The 22,353-nt window shown below is 54.2% G+C and overlaps 1 protein-coding gene and 1 long non-coding RNA gene across 4 annotated transcripts in view; both read right to left on the bottom strand.

The window, feature by feature from the left end:
* Positions 1-21,563, bottom strand: part of MYL10 (myosin light chain 10) — an 87,159-nt gene extending 65,596 nt beyond the window's left edge. The window contains exon 1 of the mRNA XM_070460281.1: positions 21,417-21,563. Within this exon, the coding sequence (XP_070316382.1) occupies positions 21,417-21,425 (9 nt within the window). The 5' untranslated portion in view covers positions 21,426-21,563. The remainder of the gene's footprint in view (positions 1-21,416) is intronic.
* Positions 10,423-21,258, bottom strand: LOC139032711 (uncharacterized). 3 transcript variants are annotated; one of them, XR_011485286.1, is made up of 5 exons: positions 20,942-21,258; positions 18,355-18,699; positions 16,887-17,024; positions 12,603-12,738; positions 10,423-11,176 (listed from the first exon to the last, which is right to left on the bottom strand). It is a non-coding gene; the product is annotated as an uncharacterized lncRNA (long non-coding RNA). The 3 variants fall into 3 exon arrangements; XR_011485285.1 differs by having other exon boundaries at positions 18,520-18,699; positions 20,942-21,252; XR_011485287.1 differs by lacking the exon at positions 12,603-12,738 and having other exon boundaries at positions 18,520-18,699; positions 20,942-21,250.
* Positions 21,564-22,353: the final 790 nt, after the last annotated feature.

The following is a 22,353-nucleotide window of genomic DNA, read 5'->3' as shown; positions in this document are numbered from 1 at the left end:
GCAGCCCCCCGGCTGCCCCTTTGCAGGCCAGCAGAGCCGAAGTGGGGCTTCCTAGGTGGCGCTAGTGGTAAAGAACTAGCCTGCCAATGCCGGAGACTTCAGAGACGCCTTTGCCTGGAGAATCCCATGGACAGAGGAGCCTGGTGGGCTACAGACCATGGTGTTGCAAAGAGTCAGACACGACTGGAGCGACTTAGCACGCACGCACAGAGCCAAAGTGCCCTTCCACACTCTGCCAGCACCCCCTGTGAGAGCCCTCCTGTCCCCGAGTTCAGCGTCGCCTTGGCCCCGGGGTCCCCTCCGGCAGAGGCACCCACAGGTCTTAACATACCACGTGCACATTAACCCTGTGAGTCACGTGCTCTCAGAGTCCCTAATGCCCATGGGGAAACTGAAGCTCAGACAGGAGAAGGCATCCACTCAGCATCACACAGCAAGCGGAGCCCAGGAAGGACTGTCCGGCCGCCCCAGGCCGACTGCTCCAGGCTGGGTCCCTAACTGGACCACACCTCTTCCTCGGGAGCCAGGAGGCTGAAGGGAGGTGTTGGCAGAAAGCTGCCCTGGCGCTTTCTCAGCAAACAGGGGCGGGAGTGACATCCTGAGCCAGGCTGGGGCCATATAGCCTGAAGATGGCAGCATTTTCATCTCCAGAGTGCCTAGGGCCTCAGACCAGGGAGAAATGCATTCTCACTATGGTGTGAATGACTGATAGCTAGTCCCTTCCTCAACAGGAAAGAGCACATGGGGTCAAACGGATTCCAGAAGCAGGAGAAACGAGAAGGTGCTAAACATAGAGACTATGAACCCGCCCCCTGCCCAGCTGCATCCTCTTGGGAGTTATGACCCCTTGGGGGGCTCTCTTATCAGCTGCAGGCTCTTTCACTTCATTCTTCAGTTCAACAACAGGTGTGGGAACTCAGCCTCTGGTCCACCTCTCACTCATGCTGGGGTCCCCTCCACAGCTGGTGGCCGTGTCCCTTCTCTGGCTTGGATGCCACCAGTGACAGGGCCTTATGCTTATCAGGGGAGTTCGTTATTTAACCACGGTTACTAGAAAGTTCCTTCGAGGGGTTGGACCCTGGCACACTTGCCCCTCCACGAGCAGCCCCTTTGGTTAAAATATGGTTTTCCGAAGGCTACTGTGAGGCAGGGATGTGGGAGATGGTGTGATGGGAACCCGGGACTCAGAGTCGAGTTAGATTCAAGATGAGGCTTCGTCCCCAGACTGCGCGGGGTGGGGGACAGCAGTCAGGATATCACCTCTCTGAGACACACTCTGAGCGAAGCAGAGCCCGGATGCCCACTCCTGTGGGCCCTGACGTGAACTCCCTGTAGGATGGTCCCCCGAATACTCCCACCCCTGCAGTGACTATGGGACTCGGGGATAAAAATTTTTTAGAAGGGTGAAGTCAGACAGAGAAAGATAAATATCATATGACATCATGCATATGTGGGGTCTAATTTTTAAAAAATGATACAAATGAGCTGATTTACAAAACAGAAACAGACTTACAGATACTGAAAACAAATTTATGGCTGCCAAAGGGGAAACATGCTGGGGAGGGATAAATCAAGAGCTTGGGATTAACATATACAAACTACTATATATAAGAGGGGCTTTCCCAGTGGCTCAGTGGTAAAGAATCTACCTGCAATGCAGAAGATGCAGGAGATGTGGGTTCGATCCCTGGGTCAGGAAGATCCCCTGGAGGAGGGCATGGCAACCCGCTCCAGTATTCTTGCCTGGAGAATCCCCATGGACAGAGGAGCCTGTTGGGCTACAGTCCATGGGGTCACAAAGAGTCAGACACGACTGAAGCGACTAAGCACACGCAAGTATATAAGACAGATAACCAACAAGAACCTACTGGATAGCATAGGGGACTCTACTCAATATTCTGTGATAACTCATATGAGAAAGGAATCTGAAAAGGAATGAATAGATGCATATATAGAACTGAATCACTTTATTGTACACCTGAAACTAACACAACATAGTAAGTCAACCAAATTCCAATACAATTTTTTAAAAAAATAAATGAATAGAATTTTTTAATGTAGGGATTTCCCTGTCGATCCAGTGGTTAAGACCAGGCACTTTCACTGCAGGGGGCATGGGAACTAAGATCCCGAGGTGGTGCAGCAAAAAAAAATTTTTTTTTTTTAATTTTTCAAAAGGGACAAGAGAAGCCAGGCTTTCCTCCTCCCATCTGTCTGTCTGTGCCCACATTCCTCCAAGGCTGACCCACCCCCGCCCTGTTCTCCCAGGGACACTAGGCCGGCTGCATCCTCCCACCCAGGGCTCCCTCTGCCTCCATCCAGGCCCCCTCCCTCTCTGCACAAGGCTGCAAATGCTTCTGAGGGCTGGAACATCTGGCTAATGACGGGGAAAGTGCTGAGACGACAGGTTATTTCAACACTGCCATCATCCGTTGGGTATTTCAACACCCAGTGCTTGTGCAAGAGACATAATGGGACCTGTCATAAACTCACGCCGTCTCAAAGCTCGGGCACGTCGCGGCGGGGCCGCCTGCAGTTGCTGGGGCTTCGAGATAGGCGCTGTCTTGGGGCCGGCAGCCTCCTTAGGGTTATTTTGGCTCCACGGCGCAAGGCCCCGGAGAGAAATCTCAAGGTGTCAGAGAAAACCCAGAGCAATTACCTCTTGGGGTAATTAGATGGTGGCTGAGATAGACCCGCCGCCTTCCTGCCTTCCCTCCTTCCCTCCTTCCCTCCTCTTGCCTGCCAGGGACAGGGAAGGGGGGCAGGATGGGAGGACCAGCCTGTCCCATCCCACCCGGCCGCCCCCACCTCCCCCAGCCCCTGCGGGGAGGAGGCTGCAGATGACCTCATGGAAGTAGCAGCCGTGAATCACTGCCCTGACCACGTGCCCACTTCCCTGGGGGAGGGCAGGCATGTGGGTCCTCAGAGGACCCATGGCTCAACGCCCCCCCAGCTGCAACACCCCTTCCCACCAAAGAGCTGTGGGAAGGTTCTGGGACCCCCACCCCCAGCCTCTCTGCAGCAGACCAGAGTCACAACTCTTTTGGAATCCCTGATTCAGCTCGGCCCCCATCTGAGATTTCATCTAACTCCCGATCCACACCCCCTCTCCCCCAGCCCTGGCCTTAGGAAGCCAAGTGGAGGGTGGAGGTGGCATAGAGCCAACCGCAACAGGGAGCTGAGGTCCAGGGGAGGGGCACTGCCAGCCAACACACCTGGGGTTCAAGCAATGCTGAGCCCCCCACCCCCCAGTGCTCATGGGGTGAATCAGAGTCACTGCCTTGAGCTGGCGAAGTCACAGAGGTGAGTGATCAGAGACCCCAGCCCGCCAAAGCCAACTGGAGCCCAAGCCGAGCTCCTCCAGGCTAACAGCCGGCCCCCAACCTCCTCCCCAGCCTCCACCCCCATGCCTACCCCGTCCCAGACACACACATCTCCAAAGTGTTTGTGGGAAAGGGTCTGGGTGGGGAGCTGAAGGGACCTCGGGGGTGACAGGCCGGGAAGGGAGCTGAGGAGTCGCAGCCCTGGAGATGAGGGGACAGGAGGGGCGGGAAGAGGACGCCAGGGAGAGGGAGCGTGGGGAGAAGGGCACGCGGCCTGGGTCATGCCGTGGGCCAGGCGGGGAGCGTGCAGACCCAGACATGGCCAGGCCTCCGACAGGGCAGGCGCAGGGGTGGGGACTCCTTTGCATGGGCTCTGGGGAGCCAGAGAAGGCCTTTGACCACCAGAGTCCCCAGGGCATAACGGTGCCCTGAGCCCCTTCTGAGGCCCCATCTAGCAGCCAAAAGAGCAGGTGAAGAGTTCCAGGGGAAAGGAGGGCAGGAGGCCAGAGCATGACCAGGAAGCCGGATAACAACCAGACGGGGCTAAAGGCAGAATGCGGGGGGTGGGAGAGAGAAGCACAGAGCCGTGTGGGCTGGAGGACATCTGGGGGGGAACCCAGGATCAGGTTCTGTGCCAGCAACGCTGGGCTGAGGAGGGGCCCTCCTAGGAACGGGCCACAGAGGTGGGAGGGGCTCACATGGGACTTGGGGATCTTTGTGGACATCAGCCCCCATGGGACCCTAGCTGGTGCCATGCTCTCCACCAGCAGGGACACTCGATCGTCGGCCTTGGTCAGACTTTTGGAGCCCATCAGATATTCCCCCAAGGGACACACCAGCCAAGAAAAGGGTTCTATAATGTTCTTGGCTTCTGGTTCGGGACCCAAAGCCCTTCCTCCCCACAACAGCCTTCTCTCCCTGAATCCCACTCCCTGGCCTATCTCCTCTTTTTCCAGATTCATCTCCCTTAGCCTCTCGCAGACTTCACTGAATCCCACCCCACCCCGTAGGGTCTTCAGAGGCGCGCTCCCCAGCCTGCAGCCCCTCGGCTGACTCCACAGGACCCCCACACACAGCCCACGCCGGTCCCTCCTCTGTTCGTTCTGTGGCTCGGCCCCCACCCCACCTGCTCCCCCCAGGAGGGCTCCCGTGGCAGCCTCCCTGCGGCAGAGTCCCCACAGGAAGCGTGGCTGCCTTGCCCTCAACCAGACAGCAGCTAGTCCTGGGGCAGGGAGCTGTCAGCAGAGCTGTCATGTCCCCTCTGCCAGAGGCTGATTTCCAAGTGTTGTCTTTATAGGAGAGCATCACCGCCTCCAGACAGGCAGTGGCTGGGCAGGGCCAGTTTCCTCTGACTGGCACGTGGGTCAAGTTGATACTCGCGCCTTTCTTATGTGTTGGGGGCTTTCACCAGCCCCTTGTACAGGTGAGGGACGTGCCTCTCCCAAGTGGCAGGGCCCAGTCCAGACATCCCTGGCTGCCAATGCCTGGGATGTCCTTGACCATAGTCCAGTAGCCTCGAAGTGGGTGTGACCCTGGCCTTGGAAGTACCAGTCCCAGGTCTGCCCTTGATTTTTGTGCCATTGTCTTGGGGTGTCATTTACCATCACGGGATTTCCTTTTTTAAAATATATACATGTGTGTTAGTCACTCAGTCATGTCCGACTCTTTGTGACCCCATGGACTGTAGCCTGCCAGGCTCCTCTGTGCATGGAATTCTCCAGGCAAGAATACTGTAATGGGTTGCCATTCTGTTCTCCAGGGGATCTTCCTGACCCAAGGATTGAACCCTGGTTTCTTGCATTGCAAGCGGATTCTTCACCGTCTGAGCCACCAGGGAAGACTTATTTTTATTTTACATTTTTTCCAACCTCTTATTATAAAACATCTTAAAATTAATGAATAGTTTATGTATTGCTTTTATTTTTTTCTTGCTGTTGGGTCGCTAGTCATCTCTGACTCTGTGACCCCATGGACTATAGCCCACCAGGCTCCTCTGTCCATGAGATTCTCCAAGCAAGAGTACTGGAGTGGGTTGCCATTTCCTCCTCCACCATCACAGGATTTCTGCCTCCTCCTCTGAAAAGGAGGCAGTGGCTTCCATTTTTCTGTTCAGGACATGGCGTCATGACATGGTGGAGGCAGGTCCCTGAGCACAGGCTGGTCACTGGTCTTTCGCTCTGCCTGAAAGCTAGCTCTCCTCACTGTCCTGGGCCTTGTTTTCTCATCTGTAAATGGGGTATGATGCCCTCTCTCTCATTCAGAGCCCGGGATGGGGTGCATGGTGGGTTCTGGGGGATCCTTTCAGTGATGGTCAAGGTTCTAGAACCATCTACTGTGTCTTAACAGATCATCTCCCCAGGGAACAGCTCAGCAGCTCTGAGGCTGGACCACCAACCCCTCCCCGAAAACAGACCCAAGGTCTCAGTAAAGCCACAGCCACAAACCCAGAAATGAGCCCCTTCCCCAGGGGCCCTCAGGGAGCTGCCAGAGCCAGGCCCCGGGACTCTGTGGGGACTGGACACCCCTGAGGCTGGCCAACTGCCTGGGGGGCACCGCAAGCCCCTACCCACCCAGTGGGGGCAGAGAGACTCTCCCCCCTACCCCACCACTCATCCTCTCCCCATATCCCCACCTGCCCCCCACCCTAGGGATGCTCCCATCCAGGAACTCTTCTTTGCTCTGGACATGTCCCTCTCATTGTAAAGCACATTCAAGGGATTTGAGACTGACCCCCCAAGACAGGATGACCAAACACGAAGGAAGGCAAAGGCGCAAGCTACTCAGGATGCGGAGCGGAGGAGGAAGAGCCAGCCCCTCACGAGGGCTGGGACAGTGGCTCAGAGGAACGGCCACATCTCCTAGTCTAGGCTCAGTGCCAGCCTCTGGGGTCGGAGGTCCCTGCTCCCCCCCTGGTCTCGGAAACACTCTCAGCCCACGGAGGGGCGGCCCCCAGGGTGAGGAGAGGCCCCCAGCCCTGTCTGAACGGGTACTGCAGGAGGCCCCGGAGGGTGCCTTGTGGCCCTGATCCCCTGGGCGCTGGAGCGGCCTGGCCGCCTGGCGTCCTGCTCGCCCAGGGGCGGCCGAGACACTGGCAGCACAGGCCCCGGGCCTCGCGTGGTTGCCTCCCCCACGGCTCTGCCGGATGGCACCGTCTCCTAATGCATCTGCCTGTTTACATTCCCCCAACGAAAAGCAGCTTTGTTTATGGAAAAGAGCTATTTTAGTTCCACGTTTTCTCTCTCAACTCCTCCGGCTCACAGGCAGAGTGGCTGCTGCTCTCTTGAGGAGCTGAGACGGGGATGGAGCCTGTCTCCTCCTCGCCTGAGGAAGGTGCCTCAGGCTCCCACAAGGGAGACCCAGGACCGGGCACCAGGGCGCAGGGCCGTCTCCTCCCAGCATGTCTCCAGGAAAAGCACCAAGGTCCTACACAGGTCAGGCAAGTCTCCCCAGGAGCAGGAGGACAGTGGTCCCCGCAAGCCAGCGACTTGGCACCAACCCCCTCAGTGCACCCCCCACCCGCTCCTTGTTGAGAAGCCCAAGTTGAGGAGGCTCCTCCCCCCTCCTGGTGAATAATGTTATCCCCATTACACAGATGAGAAACTGAGGCTCCCAGAGGTGAAGTGGCCTCTCTGATGTCACAAAGGTAGAGACACCCAGGGCCTTAATTCCAGATCTCACGCCTGTTCCCGACCATGCCACCCTGGGATGGGAGGAGACACGCCTATCTAATGGGAAGGAGTCGGGTGGGACTCCATCATTACAGCCGCTTCTGTAAAAATCCACGGTAAACATTTCCTGCCAGGCTCTGGAAACAGCGAACACAGCGTGAGCAGGAATAATCAAGTTCAACCACATGGGTACTTCTCCAGAGGGAACCTGTTATTTTCCAGATGGGGACCCCAAAGATCAGAAGGGGTAGGAGGAATCAAGCCATGACGTTCCTCCAAGAAATAACAAGGGGTGGGTTCCCTACGCCTAGTGCATCTGCCTCCCCAGGCGGGAGAAGAAGGGGTGCTGGGTGACAGCAGAGGGGTCTGCCCAGCGCTCGCCATGACCCCCTGTTGGATGCCTCTCCCACCCTCTCTTCCTCCATCCATGGCCCTGATCCCTTCTTCCATGGAATTTGTGGTTTCTGGTGCACACACATCCCCTGGATTGCCAAGGCAGGTCAACAGTGGTCACCATGACAACAAAGAAAAAGGTTGATGGAGTTGGGACACAGGAGCTGTCATCAATGACTGGCCAAGGGATGAATGAGCAAAAGGACAAATGGAAGATGAGGAAGCAGATGGCCCAAGGCAGGCCATTGGGCTGGGCTATGATGTTAGTGCTTGGATCGTGCCAGATAGCAGGATTCCCTTGCCAGTCAGAGCCTCACTGTCAGTGTCAAAGAGTGCCCATCCATCATTCCTTTGCCTGCCCAATGCTCCTGAATGTGCCTCCTATGTCTGGGGAGTCTCCCACCTTCTGATTGTCCATCTTCTTTCACAAAAACCAGCCATCTTTCCGCCTCCCTTGCAGCTAGGGTTTGATCATATGACGTAGGCTCCGCCATTCACACACCTACTAGACCCAGGGTGGGAGAGGGTGACCCAGGAAGCAGATTCCCTGTGGAATCCAGTCTAACTGGAGAGAGGTGGATTTCCGTGTCATTTCCAGGGGCAGAGCTGTGATTGGTGTGGGAGTCTGTGGGAGCCTGACTCCCATCTGCAGTGGGTTCCTGGTTCTGATACTCTTGCTTCCCAGGGGAGTCTGGGCTATGAGGTGATCTTGAGTAAATTCTTTGTGTGCCTCGTCCAGCTGGAGTTGGCTTCTGGGTCTGAAATTCCAGACTCACAATGATGGAGTCAATGCCCCAGGGAGTCTCATGCAGGCCTGGCCTTGTGTGGGGCAGCAGCTGAGGCAGGAGGGAGAAGGTCACCAGGCTGGGCCCTCCCTGGCTTGTGAGGGACCAGAACAAGGATCTGAGTGGTGGGGTACCCTGGGATTCTGAGGTGCCCTGGTTACGGGTGTGGCTTTCCCCTCCATGCCTCTGCCTCCCACCCCCTCATCTCCACTAACTCCTTCTCCTCATCCTTTAAGACTCAGCTTCTTATCATCTTTTTCAGGAAGAACCCAGCCTACCCCTTCTGGGCCAGGTGCCTCCACGGTGCTCCTAGGTCACAGCTGCCAATGCCCTTCCACACCGTATGGTAACTGCCCATCACTATGTCTGTCTCTCTACTAGATGGCGACCCCTTGCAGGCAGGGGTCATGTCTGGTTCACCCTGAGAAGTTGCACCAAGCACAGTCCTGGCAGTTAGGAGCCAATCAGGGAGTGTTTGCTGAAAGACTGTCAGTGAGCGTGCTCACCCTAGGGAGAAGCCGGCAGTCTCTGGGCTCCAGAGAGAAGTGATGGCAGGGTGGCCTTGGGGCTTGGTGGCCACACCTACCCCTGCCAGAACCGCCCCTGCTCAAGCCAGGCTCAGCTTGTGCCTGTGCAAAAGGGGTGTATAGGGTGAGGCAACACCTGCCACTTCATCCCCTGTGGATTTCTCAGCAATCCAGTGGGGAAGAAAAATTCCCAGGAAATAAATCTGGAGCCACCGACTGGCTTCAAGGCCCCCATTCTACCACACTGATCTGAACTTGGACATTTCAACCTCTCTGTTTGTCTGCCAGGGACGTTTGTCCCGCGGATGCCCAGGCAAGAGGCAGCAGGAGAGGTTCCCTGAGCGGCACTGAGTAGAAGTCAAGTGCATCTTTTTGGGATCACACTTTCCCCCCGACACGCAGGCAGGGGAAGTTCCCCAGAAGTTCCTAGAGGGAACCAGGCCAGTGTCCACCACCAGTTGGGCTGCAAGAGTCAAAGCGCGAGGGGTCTCTGCTCCTCCATGCAGTGGCCCCCAGAGACTCACGTGCTGGTGTTGCCAGCTGGAGCCAGGAGGGTCACCCTGACACCTGCAAGGCTACACCAGAAGGATCCACAGCCCCTGGATGGTGGAGGAATGTGAACTTCTTTCCAAGACGGCTGTGGAGTCTTGGGTTGGGGACAAGACTGGTTTCATCTCGGTTGTCCTTGACCCGGAGCCCTGCTTCTATTGAACACCAGTTTGGAGACGGTCTCGGCTCCTTGCTCAAGATACCTTAGTCCTCCACCACTGCCACCCCGATGTGGAAATCCTTTTCCTTAGCTTCTATCCCCCATCCCACTCACACCAGGCATCTATCTGTGTGGGTAGTAGGTTTACTGACGGTTGGAGAGGCAGAGGCATCTGCTTTGTAATTATAGGAATCTGTTAGAATCCTTCCCCCTAGATGTCTGTCTGCCATCTCTGCCCTGCCACTCCCCTTTCCCCCTCCTCCTCCCACCCCTCAAACCCTGCCTCTGTCAAACAGCAGCCCAGCTCCCAGGGTCCTGTTCTCTAGAGAGTCCAATCGATTTTCTGAAGCAGGAGGATTCACTTCTCAAAATGAGGGTTTGTATCCCCTGGTACAAGACATATCATCACAGAAGACACAGTTAGTTCCTGACATGTCTTGCTTTAGGGGCATCCAGAATTGAACAGAGCACAGATCCAGACATCAAGGAGCCCCAGGATCGGGGAAGACCCTCAGAAGACTTCCCAGGCAGAGCAGACGGGAGATGCTTTGAAAAGGGACCCACGGTACAGACTCAGGGAGGATGGATGAGGGCAGCTCCCTCTACTTGGAGGAGCCACAAAGCTTCAACAACGAGGTGATGGGAAAGTCAGCCTTGAAAGTTTCACCCGCAGAGGAGGCAGCCGAGACAGAATCCACCATTGAGTCCCAGCTCACTCTGCACTGTTGTTGTCAGATTCTGTGTCTGCCTCCATCACCAGACTGGGAGCTCCTGGAAAGTGATCTCCTATTAAGGGCCAAGTCTCAGTACTTATCAGAAGGAAAAAAGGGAGGAAGATGAGTAGGGGTGGGACCTGCCATAACAGCGAAGGATGACAGGCAGCACCACCCTGTGTGCTGCTGAGCGCCAGACTTGATGCTCGAGCGGGCTGGAGCCAGATCTCAAGGCTGGTGACAGTCTGGCTAAAGGAACTCCCTCCTTAGGCCAACGGCCAATAAAGGAGTTTTAAAAGCAGAATTTTGCTGTGGTTTTTGTTAACTTTTCATTTTGAGGTATTTCAGACTTTTCAAAAAGTTACAAATATAGTACAAAGAATTCCTGTATAGTCTATCCAGGTTGTCTAAATATTAACATCTTACACAATATGATGATCAAAATCAGGAAACATTCTGACCTAATCAAAACCCTTACTTGAATTTCCCAGGTGGTCCCACTCCTGCTCTTTTTTCTGATCCAGGATTCAATGGAGGATCACTTTGCTTTTAGTTGCCATGAGGCCTTAGTCTTCTTGAGTCAGAAACAGTTTCTCGTCTTTGTCTTTCATGACTCTGACACGTTTAAACAGTACCAGCTGCCTGTTTTCTAGAATGCCTCTCTATTGGCATTTTCTGATGCTTCTTCACCATTAATTTCAGGGTAGGCATTTTTGGTAAAGATACCACAAAAGCAGGTTGTATGTTTGTCGCTGCATCATATCAGGGGGCACATGATGTGTTTGTCTCTGATATTGTGGATATTAATTTTGACTTATTGATTAAGATGTCTGCCAAGTTTCTCCAATGTAAAGTTGCTATTTTCCCTTTCCCACTAATAAGTATCCAGTGAGGAGGCTACTTTAAGACTCTAAATATCCTGTTTCTCATATACTGTTTTTTCCATCAATTTTAACATCCATTCATGATTCTTGCCAGAAAAAATTTGTAGTGAGGTATTTGCCAGATGGTGGTTCTCAAGTCCATCATTCTTTCTACATGTATTAGTTGGAATTCCACTAAAAGGAAAAGAAAAGTAGAGTATCCACTCAATGGAAAATGGTCTGCAGGGATCAAAATAGCCTGCTGTATACACTGTAAATCATGTGCCAGATAAGGGACTTGTATCTGGGATATATATATATATATAAAAAAAAAAATCCTTCCAACTCAATAATAAAAAGATGAATAACCCATTTGGGGGATTTTTTTCTTTTTTCTTTAATATTATTTTATTTTTGGCTACACCTGATCTTCACTGAGGCATGCCGGCTTCTCTAGTCGAGGGGGTCGGGGGGCTACACTCTAACTGCAGTGTGAGGGCTTCTCATTGAGGTGGCTTTCCTCATCTCAGAGCACAGGCTCTAGGGCCCAAGGGCTTCAGTGCTTGTGGCGCATGGGCTCAATAGTTGTGGCACCCAGACTTTTAGCTGCCCTGTGGTATGTGGATTGCATGGCATGTGAACTATATCCCAATAAAGCTGTTGTTGAAAACACACACTCAAGGCTTCCCTGAGGGCTCAGTGGTAAAGAATCTGCCTGCCAATACAAGAGACACGAGTTCGATCCCTGAGCCAGGAAGAGCCCACCTGCCAAGGAGCGGCTCAGCCCATGTGCCACAACTACTGAACCTGTCTGTGCTTGAGAGCCCGGAAGCCACAGCTATCAAACCCAGTAGACCCTCGAGTCTGTGCTCTTCAACAACAGGAGCCAACGGGAAGACCCACACCGCAGCCAGAAAGTAAGCCCTGCCCTTTGCAGTCAGGGAGAAGCCCGCACAGCCAAAAACAAATAAATAAATAAAAGTACTTGAAGAATAAAAATAAAACACACGCACAATAGCAGCAACCCTCTTGCAGCCTCGGGAGAGGAAGAGGCCTCCACATACTGGCTCAGCCCAGCCAGCTCCACTCCTGCCTCCAGCAGCCGCTCTTTCTCTGCAAAGGTTACTTGCTCCCAACAAGCCAAGCAGAAAAACAGCACTCTCAGGCTGAGCCAAGCCAGCACCAACTGGACAGAGTTTCTCATGATTCAGACTAGGGAGATTCAAAGGACTTCCCTGGTGGTCCAGTGGCTAAGACTTCCATTGCAGGGGGCGAGGGTTCTATTCCCGGTCAGGGAACTAAGATCCCCTCCTCCCCCAGAAAAACACCCCAAATTCCTATCCTAGACTAGAGAGATTCACAGGTGCATTTTGACCAGCTATCTCTCCCCTCCTGTGAAATATCCTGAGCCAGACTGTGGTTTTGTGACTAGAAGTCCGAGGTCATGAATCAAAATTATCTACTTATCAAGGCCAAAGGCTGCGGTCACCGAGACTGTAAAAGGAACAACTCATATTTCTTGGCGCCTTCACGCCGGAGGGCTGGGCCACACCTCAGGGCCCACGGGGGGCTGTGCACACATGAAGCTGCCCGACTAACCACACGCTGCCCGGGGCCATACCTTCCCCGCCGCCGTCACGGCTGTGCCACTCGGAGCCTGGCGGTCTAACTCTCCACTCGCCGGGTCAGTGACTCCTGGTAGGTGATTGAGGCCAGGCCAGGCCAGTGCTGGGTTCTCTGGCTTTGGCTCTCTTGCTCTTGTTTGCGTAATATTGTAAAATACACCACACGAGAAGTGAGAGAAGTGGGAGATAGGGGTTAAAAAGTACCAACTTCCAGCCATAGAAGAAATAAATTTTGGGGATGGGATGTACAGTGTAGGGACTATCGTTAATCATACATTTGGAAGATGCTAAGAGAATAGGTCTTAAAAGTTTTCATCCCAGGACTTCCCTGGTGATCCAGTAGTTGAGACTCTGTGCTTCCACTGCAGGGGGTGTGGGTTCAATCCCTGGTCAGGGCACTAAGATCCCACATACCATGCAGAGAGGCCAAACAAAGTTTTCTCCCAAGAAAAAAAATTTTGTAACTAAGTGGTGATGGAGGTTAACTAGTCTTCTATTGATGATTACATTGCAATATATACAAATATCAAATTACTATATTGTACACCTGAAACCAATCCAGTGTTATAGGTCATTATATCTAAAACAAACAGAAAACACAACTCAAATCAGGACCCCTTCCTTGGGTTAAAGCCCCTCCCAGGATAAAGACAAGGTTCCTGAGTTTGGCCTGGGGTGTCTTCTGGAAACCCTGCCAGCTCGGGGACTTCCCAGCTCATGGCCACCACAGTCTCCTCATTTCCTGGCCTTATTTCAGCTCCTCCAATTCCCCTGTCCCCTCTTCCCTCCAGGCTGCTGGACAACCTAATAGTTAATTCACTCTGTCTTGCGTCTCCTGCTAGAGAGACTTTACGGAAGCCTTCTCGGATGCCCCATGATTCCTGCACGTCTTTCCGACGCTGGTCCGCATGTTAATGTCGGTGAGATTTTTAATGTCTGTCTCCCCACCCAGGCTGTGCACCCCCTGAGGGCAGAGGTCTGTCTGCTTCACCCTTACTGACACCCACCACAGCTGGCCCAGAGCCTGGCACATGGCAGTGATCCAAAAAGGCTCATAGGACTTCCCTGGTGGTCCAGTGGTTAAGAATCTGTCTGCCAATGCAGGGGTCACGGGTTCAACTCTTGGCCCAAGAAGATTCCACATGCCGAGAGGCAACTAAGCCCATGAGCCACGACTACTGAGCCTGTGATCTAGAGCCCGTGCTCCACAGCAAGTGAAGCCACTACAATGAGAAGCCCGCGTGTAGAAACTGAAGAGTAGCCCCCGCTCGCCACAACCAGAGAAAACCTGTGCACAGCCACAAAGACCCAGAGCAGCCAAAAACAAAAACAAGAGGGAAAAAAATGTTAAAAGCCTTGTAGACAGGATGAAAGAATGTTGTTTTAAACTCTCCGTGAAGCCCATTCTCATGTTCAGCTTCCTAAATTTTCCCATTCTCCCCAAACACAGATCAGATCACAGCCCTTCTGTGCCTGGAACCCTCCAAGGGCTTCTTGCCGTGAGGATAATAGAATCCAAACTCCTTGTCTTGATGGCCAGGGTCCTGCACAGCCTGGGCCCTGCACCTCTCCCTTGGATCATTAGGGGAAGGCCCTGGAGAGTGATAAGCGGAGAAAGGTCTTGACTTCTGACCTGCCACTTTGACCTCTTTAAGCCCTCTGACCTCTCCAAGTTCATTTCCTCCTCGTGCCAGATCAGTCAGAAAAGAGGGTCAGCACTGAGCAGGAAGAGTCCCCGGCCAGGTGCCCAGGGGTCTGCTCCCCTGAGAGACAGCAAGAGGTGGACGGTGGGCACCGGCTGTTCTGGTGCAAAGGAGCATTTTATCCCTGACATTGTTCAGAACTGCCAACCTGTGGTGATAACAGAGCAAGCCGACTCTGAGTCACTTTTGCTGTTGGGACTAAATTCTCTACAGATGAGGCACTCCTTCAACGCCTGCACCCAGGGTCCCCCACTTGGCATGTCACTGCTTTTGGGGACCATGTCCACCATTCACTCCCCTCTCCATCAAGCAGAGGAAGAGGGGGGCTGCAATCTCCAGCCCACCCCTTAAGGGCGGTCTGATGTAGGACAAGGCAGACACAGGCATGGATTTTACGTCACCCCACAAGGCTGGGCAGGACAGTCATTTCCTGCCAGGTAGGAAGTGGGGACTCAGTGATGTGATCACACTGCAGGAATTCACGCAGTGACAGGCTCTCTGGATCAGGGCTTGGGGACGGGTTCTGCCATCCCCATGGGATCTGTTGGCTTTCTCTGTGATAAGCACGGGCATTTTGGATCCTTCTTCTGAGCCCTTGTAGAGGCAGGGAGGATGCTGGGCGATGGTGCTGACAGAGGGGGACGGGGGGTGGGATGGGAGCAAAACAGGAAGAGCCTCTGAACATTCTTCCTGGCTATTCCCTCTCCCGGGCACTCCCTTCGCCCCTGACCTATATACGTCTCACCCTCATATCAGGGAGGCCGAGTTCTCTGCGTTTTTCTTCGGTTGAGTGAACTGGGCCAGAGTTATAGCCAGTGGGGAGTCAGCTGGTCAGACTGGGGGTGGGGGCGGGATGAGAGGGGCCTGGGCCACTTTCCTTGTTGGTTCCACTCGGCCTTCCTAAGCCTCTGCACCCCCCAACAATGGAGCTGGAACAAACAGCAGCAAGAAGGAGTGGCAGGGGATTTCGCTGGTGGCCCAGTGGCTAAGACTCCGAGCTCCCAATGCAGGAGGGCCCGGGTTCAATCCCTGGCCAGGGAACTAGATCCCAAACTAAGAGTCTGCATGGCACAACCAATGGTCCAACATGCCAAGATGAAGACCCCACACAGCCAAATAAATAAACAAATACTTTTTAAAAAAAAGAAGAGGCAGGATAGGGGCCCTGCTGTCAGAAAGGGTCAGATGAGAGCCCGAGTCATCGCCAGTTCGGCAGTGGAAATCCTGTGAACTGTAAAACTTCATCAGAAACACCAGGGAAGGAAACCCTGCCCAAACAGGCAGAGAAACCTTGGCCAGGAAAACAGACTTCCATTCCAGTTTCTGCAGGGGGATTCAAGATAGATCCAGCTGCTCACATCCAGCCCTGGTGAGGGGTCCACCACTGGCCCAGGCCTGAGCACACACATTTTGATTCACTTTGTCCTCAAACCAACCCTTGGAGGGGAGGACCACTTATGCCCATTTTACAGATGGGGGAACTGAGGCTCAGAGAAAGGCTATAACTCTCGGAAGGAAGCCAGGCTCTCAGCCTTCTAGCCCAGGGCTCTTTTCAGGGAAACACGAACTCTTCCCAGCCCACCCCCACTACTCTCACTGGTTCACTACACAAGCCTTCTCCCCTCCATGTTCTCAGCAGAGAGAAACATGATCTGATCGACAATTTTTTTTTTTTTTGATTGACAAGTTTTTAACTACTTGGGCTGCTATGTGAAGGACAGAGGGATGGCAGGTAGAGGGACTGTGACTGTTCCAACATGCAGGCAGTAGAGGATGGCAGAGAGACCTAGGTGGTGGCCGTGGAGATGGTGACTGGTGGATGAGATATGTCTTGGAGCTGAAACTTACACAGTGTAATGTCAAGTTAGAGGAAGAAGGGGTTGGAGATGGAGGCATCAGGACCCCAGGTATCAACCCCAAGTTTCTGGCCAGAGCAACTCGGTAGAGGGTGGTACTATTTCCATTTTTAAAATGTGGCTACAACACATGGATCGAGAGATCTTAGTTCCCCAACCAGATATTGCACCTGGGCTCTTGGCAGTAAAAGCAGCAAGTCCTAACCACTGGACCACCAGGGAATTCCCAGTGGCGATATTTCCTGAGAGGGGAAAGAGTAACAACTGAGATCAGGACAGAGGGAATTGGGCCCTGACCCCTGAGCTTCCCTGATAGCTCAGATGGTAAAGAACCCATCTACAATGCAGGAGACCTAGGTTCAATTCCTGGGCCGGTAAGATCCCCTGGAGAAGGGAATGGCAACCCACTCCAGTATTCTTGCCTGGAGAATCCCATGGACAGAGGAGCCTAGTGGGCTACAGCCCATGAAGTCGCAATCAGAGATGACTGAGCGACTAACACAACCAGCAGCAACATTCCTGGAGTTAGATAGGAAGAGGTGTTAGGGCTGCGAGCTGTGTGGTCTGGCTCAGGGCTGAGTGCCAGTGGGTCAGAGGGTGGATGAACCACCAAAGGGGCCAGATAGGGGCCAGATGGGCATGTGGGTGCTGTTGCTAGGGGCCCGAACCTTGGAATCACGCTTAGAGGACCTAGGAGGTGAGACTCTCCATGTAGAGATACCTCACATCTTGCTCCTCCTCCTTGAAGGTCCAGGAGAACTCCAGGGCCACTGAGGACTTCCACTGACATTCCTGCAGTCTCAGGGAGAGAACAGGCATTGGCGCAGGTAAGGAGGATCGAGGTGGCGTGGGGCAGCCCCTGGGGAGGAAGAGAGAGGGAGGCAGGACGGTGTGGCCCGGGAGCCCCTTCCTCAGTCTGTTTGCACAGCTGTCCAGGCCTAGCTGGGCAGAGTGAGTCACGGGCCGTCGTCTACCCCTCCACCTCCTGGGGAGGGTGCCTTGTTAAGGCAGGGAACTCAGTGACCGAGTCCAGGCCCTGGGGACTCTCCTCCTTTCTCCCTCCTCCCGTGCTTCTCAGAGCCCCTCGCAGAGCACCCTTACACCTAGAATGACCTCTCCTCCCTGCTCCCTCCCTGCTGCCTCCCAAGGCCTAGATCCCTTTCCCCTCCTTTCTTGGACATTCCCAACCTGAATGCATGGCCCTCTCTCTTTTCTCCATGCCCACCACCCTGCCCCACATCACAGCCTGTATGAAAACATCCACTTCCGGTCCCGCACTAGATGGTGCTGGCTGAGGACACACCCTGGCATCTTTTCACCCTCTCACCCTGCACATAACTAGGTGCCGAATCAATGTCCGGTGTGTTCACTTAAAAGTGCTTGATTTGGGACTGCCCTGGCAGTCCAGTGGTTAAGACTCAGTGCTTCCATGGCAGGGGATACGGGTTCCATCCCTGGTTAGGGAGTTAAGATTCCACATCCCACACGGTGGGGCAAAAAGATAAATAAAATTTTTAAAATAAAATAGAAATAAATAATAAAATATTTTTAAGTGCTTGATTCATAATTCTCAAGCTCTGATTAAGACCTTTCTCTCTCTCTCCTTTTCCTCTGAGATGATGGTGTCCAGGCTGGGGGTGGAGGGCTTCTTCTCTAGGAAACTTGCCCCAGCTCCAGATGGTTAAGGAATTTTTTTTTATCCTCACTCAGTACCAGGTCTGCGAAGTGCAGCACCCAGCCTTTCCTCAAGCCTTGCTGAGCCACGGTGCTCACCGTATGGCAGGCACCGAGCTAGCCTCCCAGCCTGAGTTATCGTGGTGAGTCCCCTCAGGACCTCCATGACATGGTTGAGCGGGTACATTCAGAAAGGTCAGGGGACTCCGGAGGGTCACTGACTTCCCAAGGACGCTCAGCAACCACACGGTGACCTGTCCGGCCTTGGGGCCCCTGCTCCCAGTCTCTCTGCCTTCACGTGCCACTTGGAGGGACCTGGGCAGGACCCGAGCATCACGGGAGGAGATGACATGACGGTCACTCCGCTCCCCAGCCCCGCCCCCTGGCAGGTGTACCTCGATCCCCTCTCTGTGACGCCCCCATCCCAGGCCAGCCCAAGAGCCGAAAGCACAGCGTCTCCAGCCTGGGACAGAGAGATGCAACCCTCACATCGACACCAGTGACGGTTTACCCACTTGGCTTCCTGTTAGGTTTTGTTCTTCCTTCCCCGAAGGGGTGTCTCTTATCTTAAACTTCTTAGGGGGTTTTTGGCGCCGGTTGTTTACTATTCAGTGACAGTTGGTGCCAGAACCAGCCTCTTGGGACAAGCGAGGCAGAGCCAAGCAAGTCCGCTCAGTCACCTGCATGGCTGCAGGGTCCATGTTGGAAGGGACACTCCAGGGCCCATGCAGTCAAGGACCAAAGCCTCATCCAGCTGCCCTGCCATGTCAGGCTCCGTCTTCCACACAGGGTTGACTTGGGCCAGAGGAAGTGAGTTGGCCTGTCCTGAGCTCCTCTGGCTGTGGGGAAGAGGCAGGGAGCTGCAAAAAAAAAAAAAAAAAAGAAAAAGAAAAAATCCACCAAGTAGATAACTAAGATGCACTGGGTCTCCTGACCTCAGGGATTTGTTATGGTCTGTGAATTAGGAACTCTGGGTTCTTTGTGACAAAGCATAAGTGAGAAATTGGCTATAGAAACTTAAGCCTCCTACTTCCTTGGGTAAAGACCTCCTGCTGCCAGGGGCTAGGAGCTCCATCGGGCCCCATGGCCCAGGTCTAATATGTATCCTTCATTCTCTTGGGCTCCACCTCATCCTTATCAATCTGCGCAGAACCCTTGGTGGTCCGGGGCCACATCCACACCTAGCCATCCTCATCTCTCCCAGACATCAGAGCCCTTCCTCAGCCTCACTCAGCACTGCCAGGCTGCCCGCCCTTCCTCCTATCAGCTCCTATCCCCAGATGCCCACCCACCTAAGATACACCACCTCCTGACCAAACATTACTCTGCCTCTCACCCTGGGAGGTTAGGGTCTGGATCCCTGATCACCAATCACTGGAGGTCAGCCAGCTCCCAAGCCCCCTGAAATAGCCCCCGGGGCCTGTCCAGGGTCCACGTTCAAGGTTGACCCAGATCTGACTAGCCCTGAACCTCTGTTCAGCTCTCCCAACTTGTGCAGTGTCCGAGCCGTGTAAGAAACAGAGCGACAAGTGAAGACAGGGGTAGAACTGAGTCGGGTCCAGCTGGAAGAAACTCCCCTACACCAGAGACGGAGGCAGAGCCTCAGACTGGGTTGGCCAGACTTTGACCAGGGATGGAAAAGGAGATTTTTTTTGACTTGTTATCTTGAAACAGATTCCTTCTGCCAGGGAGAGCTCATGGAACCAGATCCCTGGAGTCCAGACTTTAGTTCAGGTAGCGAAAACTCAGGGGAAGGGCCCAGATGGAATCGCAACAGCGTGACCATTCTAGAATTCTGGGATTCTGGAAATCCCAGAGATTCCTAAGAGAATCATGGAATTTCTCAGATGTTTCCACAGATCACGGCCGTGTAACAGGTGAGGTGTAAGTAAAAACACAACACTCGAGGAGGGAGACCGTGTGAGAGCGCCAGGTGGCCGACTTCAGTGCCTCCGCTGCCTGGCTGCCCCCGGCTCCCCCCAACACACACGCACACACACGCATGCACAAACACATGTGCACCACCAGGCAGGGAAGTGCTACCCGGGAGGTGATTGAGGGAGGACAGAGAAAAGCAAGGGACGGAGAGACAGCTGAAAATGCAGAAACTGGTTCTCACAAACTGCACTGTGAAGACACACGTGGGGACCGCACATGCCCAGGACCGTGGGTCAGATGGGGACACCAAGGCCTCAGGGAGTGGAAGGAAAACTGACTTGTTTGAAAGTTTCTGAAGTCACTCATCCGCCTTCCTGTTCATTTCTTCAGCAAACGTTTTTTGAGCATTTCTAGATTCCCTGGTGCCTACAGTGCAGGAGACTCGAGTTTGATCCCTGGAGGAGGGTATGGCAACCCACTCTAGTATTCTTGCCTGGAGATTTCCATGGACAGAGGAGTCTGGTGGGCTACAGTGATAGGGTCGCAAAAGAGTTGGACACGACTGAATGACTAACACTTCACTTTCACTAGGTTCATAGTCCAGCTCAGAGCTAAGAGCACAGACTCTGGGGCCAAATGGCCTGAGTTCAAATTCTTGTTCTGCTTCCACCAGCCCCCGCCCCCCTATTTATGTTTACTGTTGGAAAATACATATCACACAAAATCTACCATCTGAAGCATTTTTCAAGGAGCACTTAATCAGTCTGTGCAAAGGAACGGTCAGTGCTTCTGACTGCACCTAGCAATATGGTTTCCAGTGCTTTCTGTCTCCTGCTGAGCAGAGGCTGGGAGGGACATAGCACTGTGGATAGAAATCCCGGGACCATGGGCTTGTCCCAGCTGAGCCTCTCTTGGGCGAGTGGGCTTCCTGGGGTGGGGGGGTGGGGGGAGTCCCCAGGGAAGAGTCCCTGCACTTCACATCTGCACCTCTCCAGCCTCCCCTCCAACTTTGAAAAGCTCAGAGGTTGGGCCCCCTGCAAAGTGACTGGGGGAGGGGCTGGGGCTGACCACTCTGAGATGCAAATCCCCAGCGGGAAGTTGACACAGGGTGGGGATCAGGGCTAGGGGGCTTTAGGGGAGCCAAGGCCTGAGAGAGGGAGAGCTGTGATGAAGACCTAAGAGGTGAGAATGGCCAGAAATACAAGCCTGGAGGGACAAGGTCACCTCTCCCACTGAGAACGGAGGGTCCTCTGCTCTCCTCTGCAGGGACAGAGCGGCGACTGTTCAGGAAGGTGGGTTTGGCCTCGCTCAGGAGACAAACGCTCACCCAGAAGACGTCATGGGCTCTGGAATGTGGAGGGAATGCAATGACAGGCGCCTGGCAACCCGCAGGAGGCGATGAGGGCCCCGCCCAGTCCCCACCCAAAGCCTGGTCCTTCTCCTTCCACCAGCGACACTCACAGGATCACAGGTGACTAAAAGGGGACTCTCCGAATGTCCCCACTGGAAGGGCCCTTAAAAAAATAACAAACACCGCAACCATCTGTGGTACAGACTGGGGGAAACTGAGGCTCAAAGAGGTGGTCCCAGCCCCTCCCCACCCCCACCCCGACCCCGTCGTGCAGTCCTGCTCTGCCCCGCCAGGCAGGTCCCCTAAGGGAAACCCTCTTAAAGAGTTTTTCCTTTCGCGTGAACTCACCGCCTCCATCCAGCGGCGCGGTCTCAAAGGTGAACATCCCTTAAATGCGTTACAGATGTTCCTCCTCGCATTTTTGGCTACCGCGGCGCGGCGCGGCGCGCCTGGAGCGGAGGCGGCCACCGAGCGATCCAGGCCGCGTTTTCCGTCCCGCCCGCCAACTTTTTCAAGCTGTAGTTATTTGATAATGATTTTTTTTTTTTTAACCTCTCCCAATAATTGTTATCCTCCCCGCCCGCCCGGTGCAGCTCAGGTGATGGGCACAGGACTGCAGACGCCTCCTCCTTCTCTGGGTGCGGAGCTCCCGCCCCAGGCGAGAAGCCACTGTCCGGGCGCCTTCTGCAGAGCCAAGGTCGAAGTCCGCGTCTGACCCAGCCCGGCCGGCAGGACGACCCCTGACTGCCCACAGTGAGGCCTCTGCAGAACCCAGCACCCTCCTCCTCCCCACTCCCCTGCAGCCCACTGTCCAGGAGATATGGCTGTCTGATGGATGGCTGAACAGAGAGGGTGTGCTGGGCCCAGCGTTCCATGCTGCAAACATTTATTAGAAACCAACTGTATTCACAGGCCCTCGTGCTGGCCTCAAACACAAGCAAGATCAGCCTTTGCCCTCAGGGATCCCTGTCCAGAGGAGACTGGGGCCACACACCCCTTATCTGGGAAGACTAGAGTGGCATCCAGGGTGGGATTCCAGACAGAAGCAGCTCAGAGCCGCAGGGCTGTACCAGGAAGGCTTAGCTCCCGACAGAACGCTTCCCCTGCCCCCATCACCGGCATCCCTTCCTCCAGCCCCTGCAAAGGGTCACCCCCAGCCTGGAGGAAAGCTCTCTCAGAGCCTTTCCTAAGAAGCTGCGTGCTCAGTCACTCAGTTGTGTCTGACTCTTTGTGACCCCAGGGACTGTCATCTGCCAGGCTCCTCTGTCCATGGAGTTTTCCAGGC

This window comes from Odocoileus virginianus, chromosome 33, assembly GCF_023699985.2.
Source record: "Odocoileus virginianus isolate 20LAN1187 ecotype Illinois chromosome 33, Ovbor_1.2, whole genome shotgun sequence".
NCBI lineage: Eukaryota > Metazoa > Chordata > Mammalia > Artiodactyla > Cervidae > Odocoileus > Odocoileus virginianus.
The sequence above is the reverse complement of the archived record's forward strand: the minus strand, read 5'-3'. Positions and strand labels throughout refer to the sequence as shown.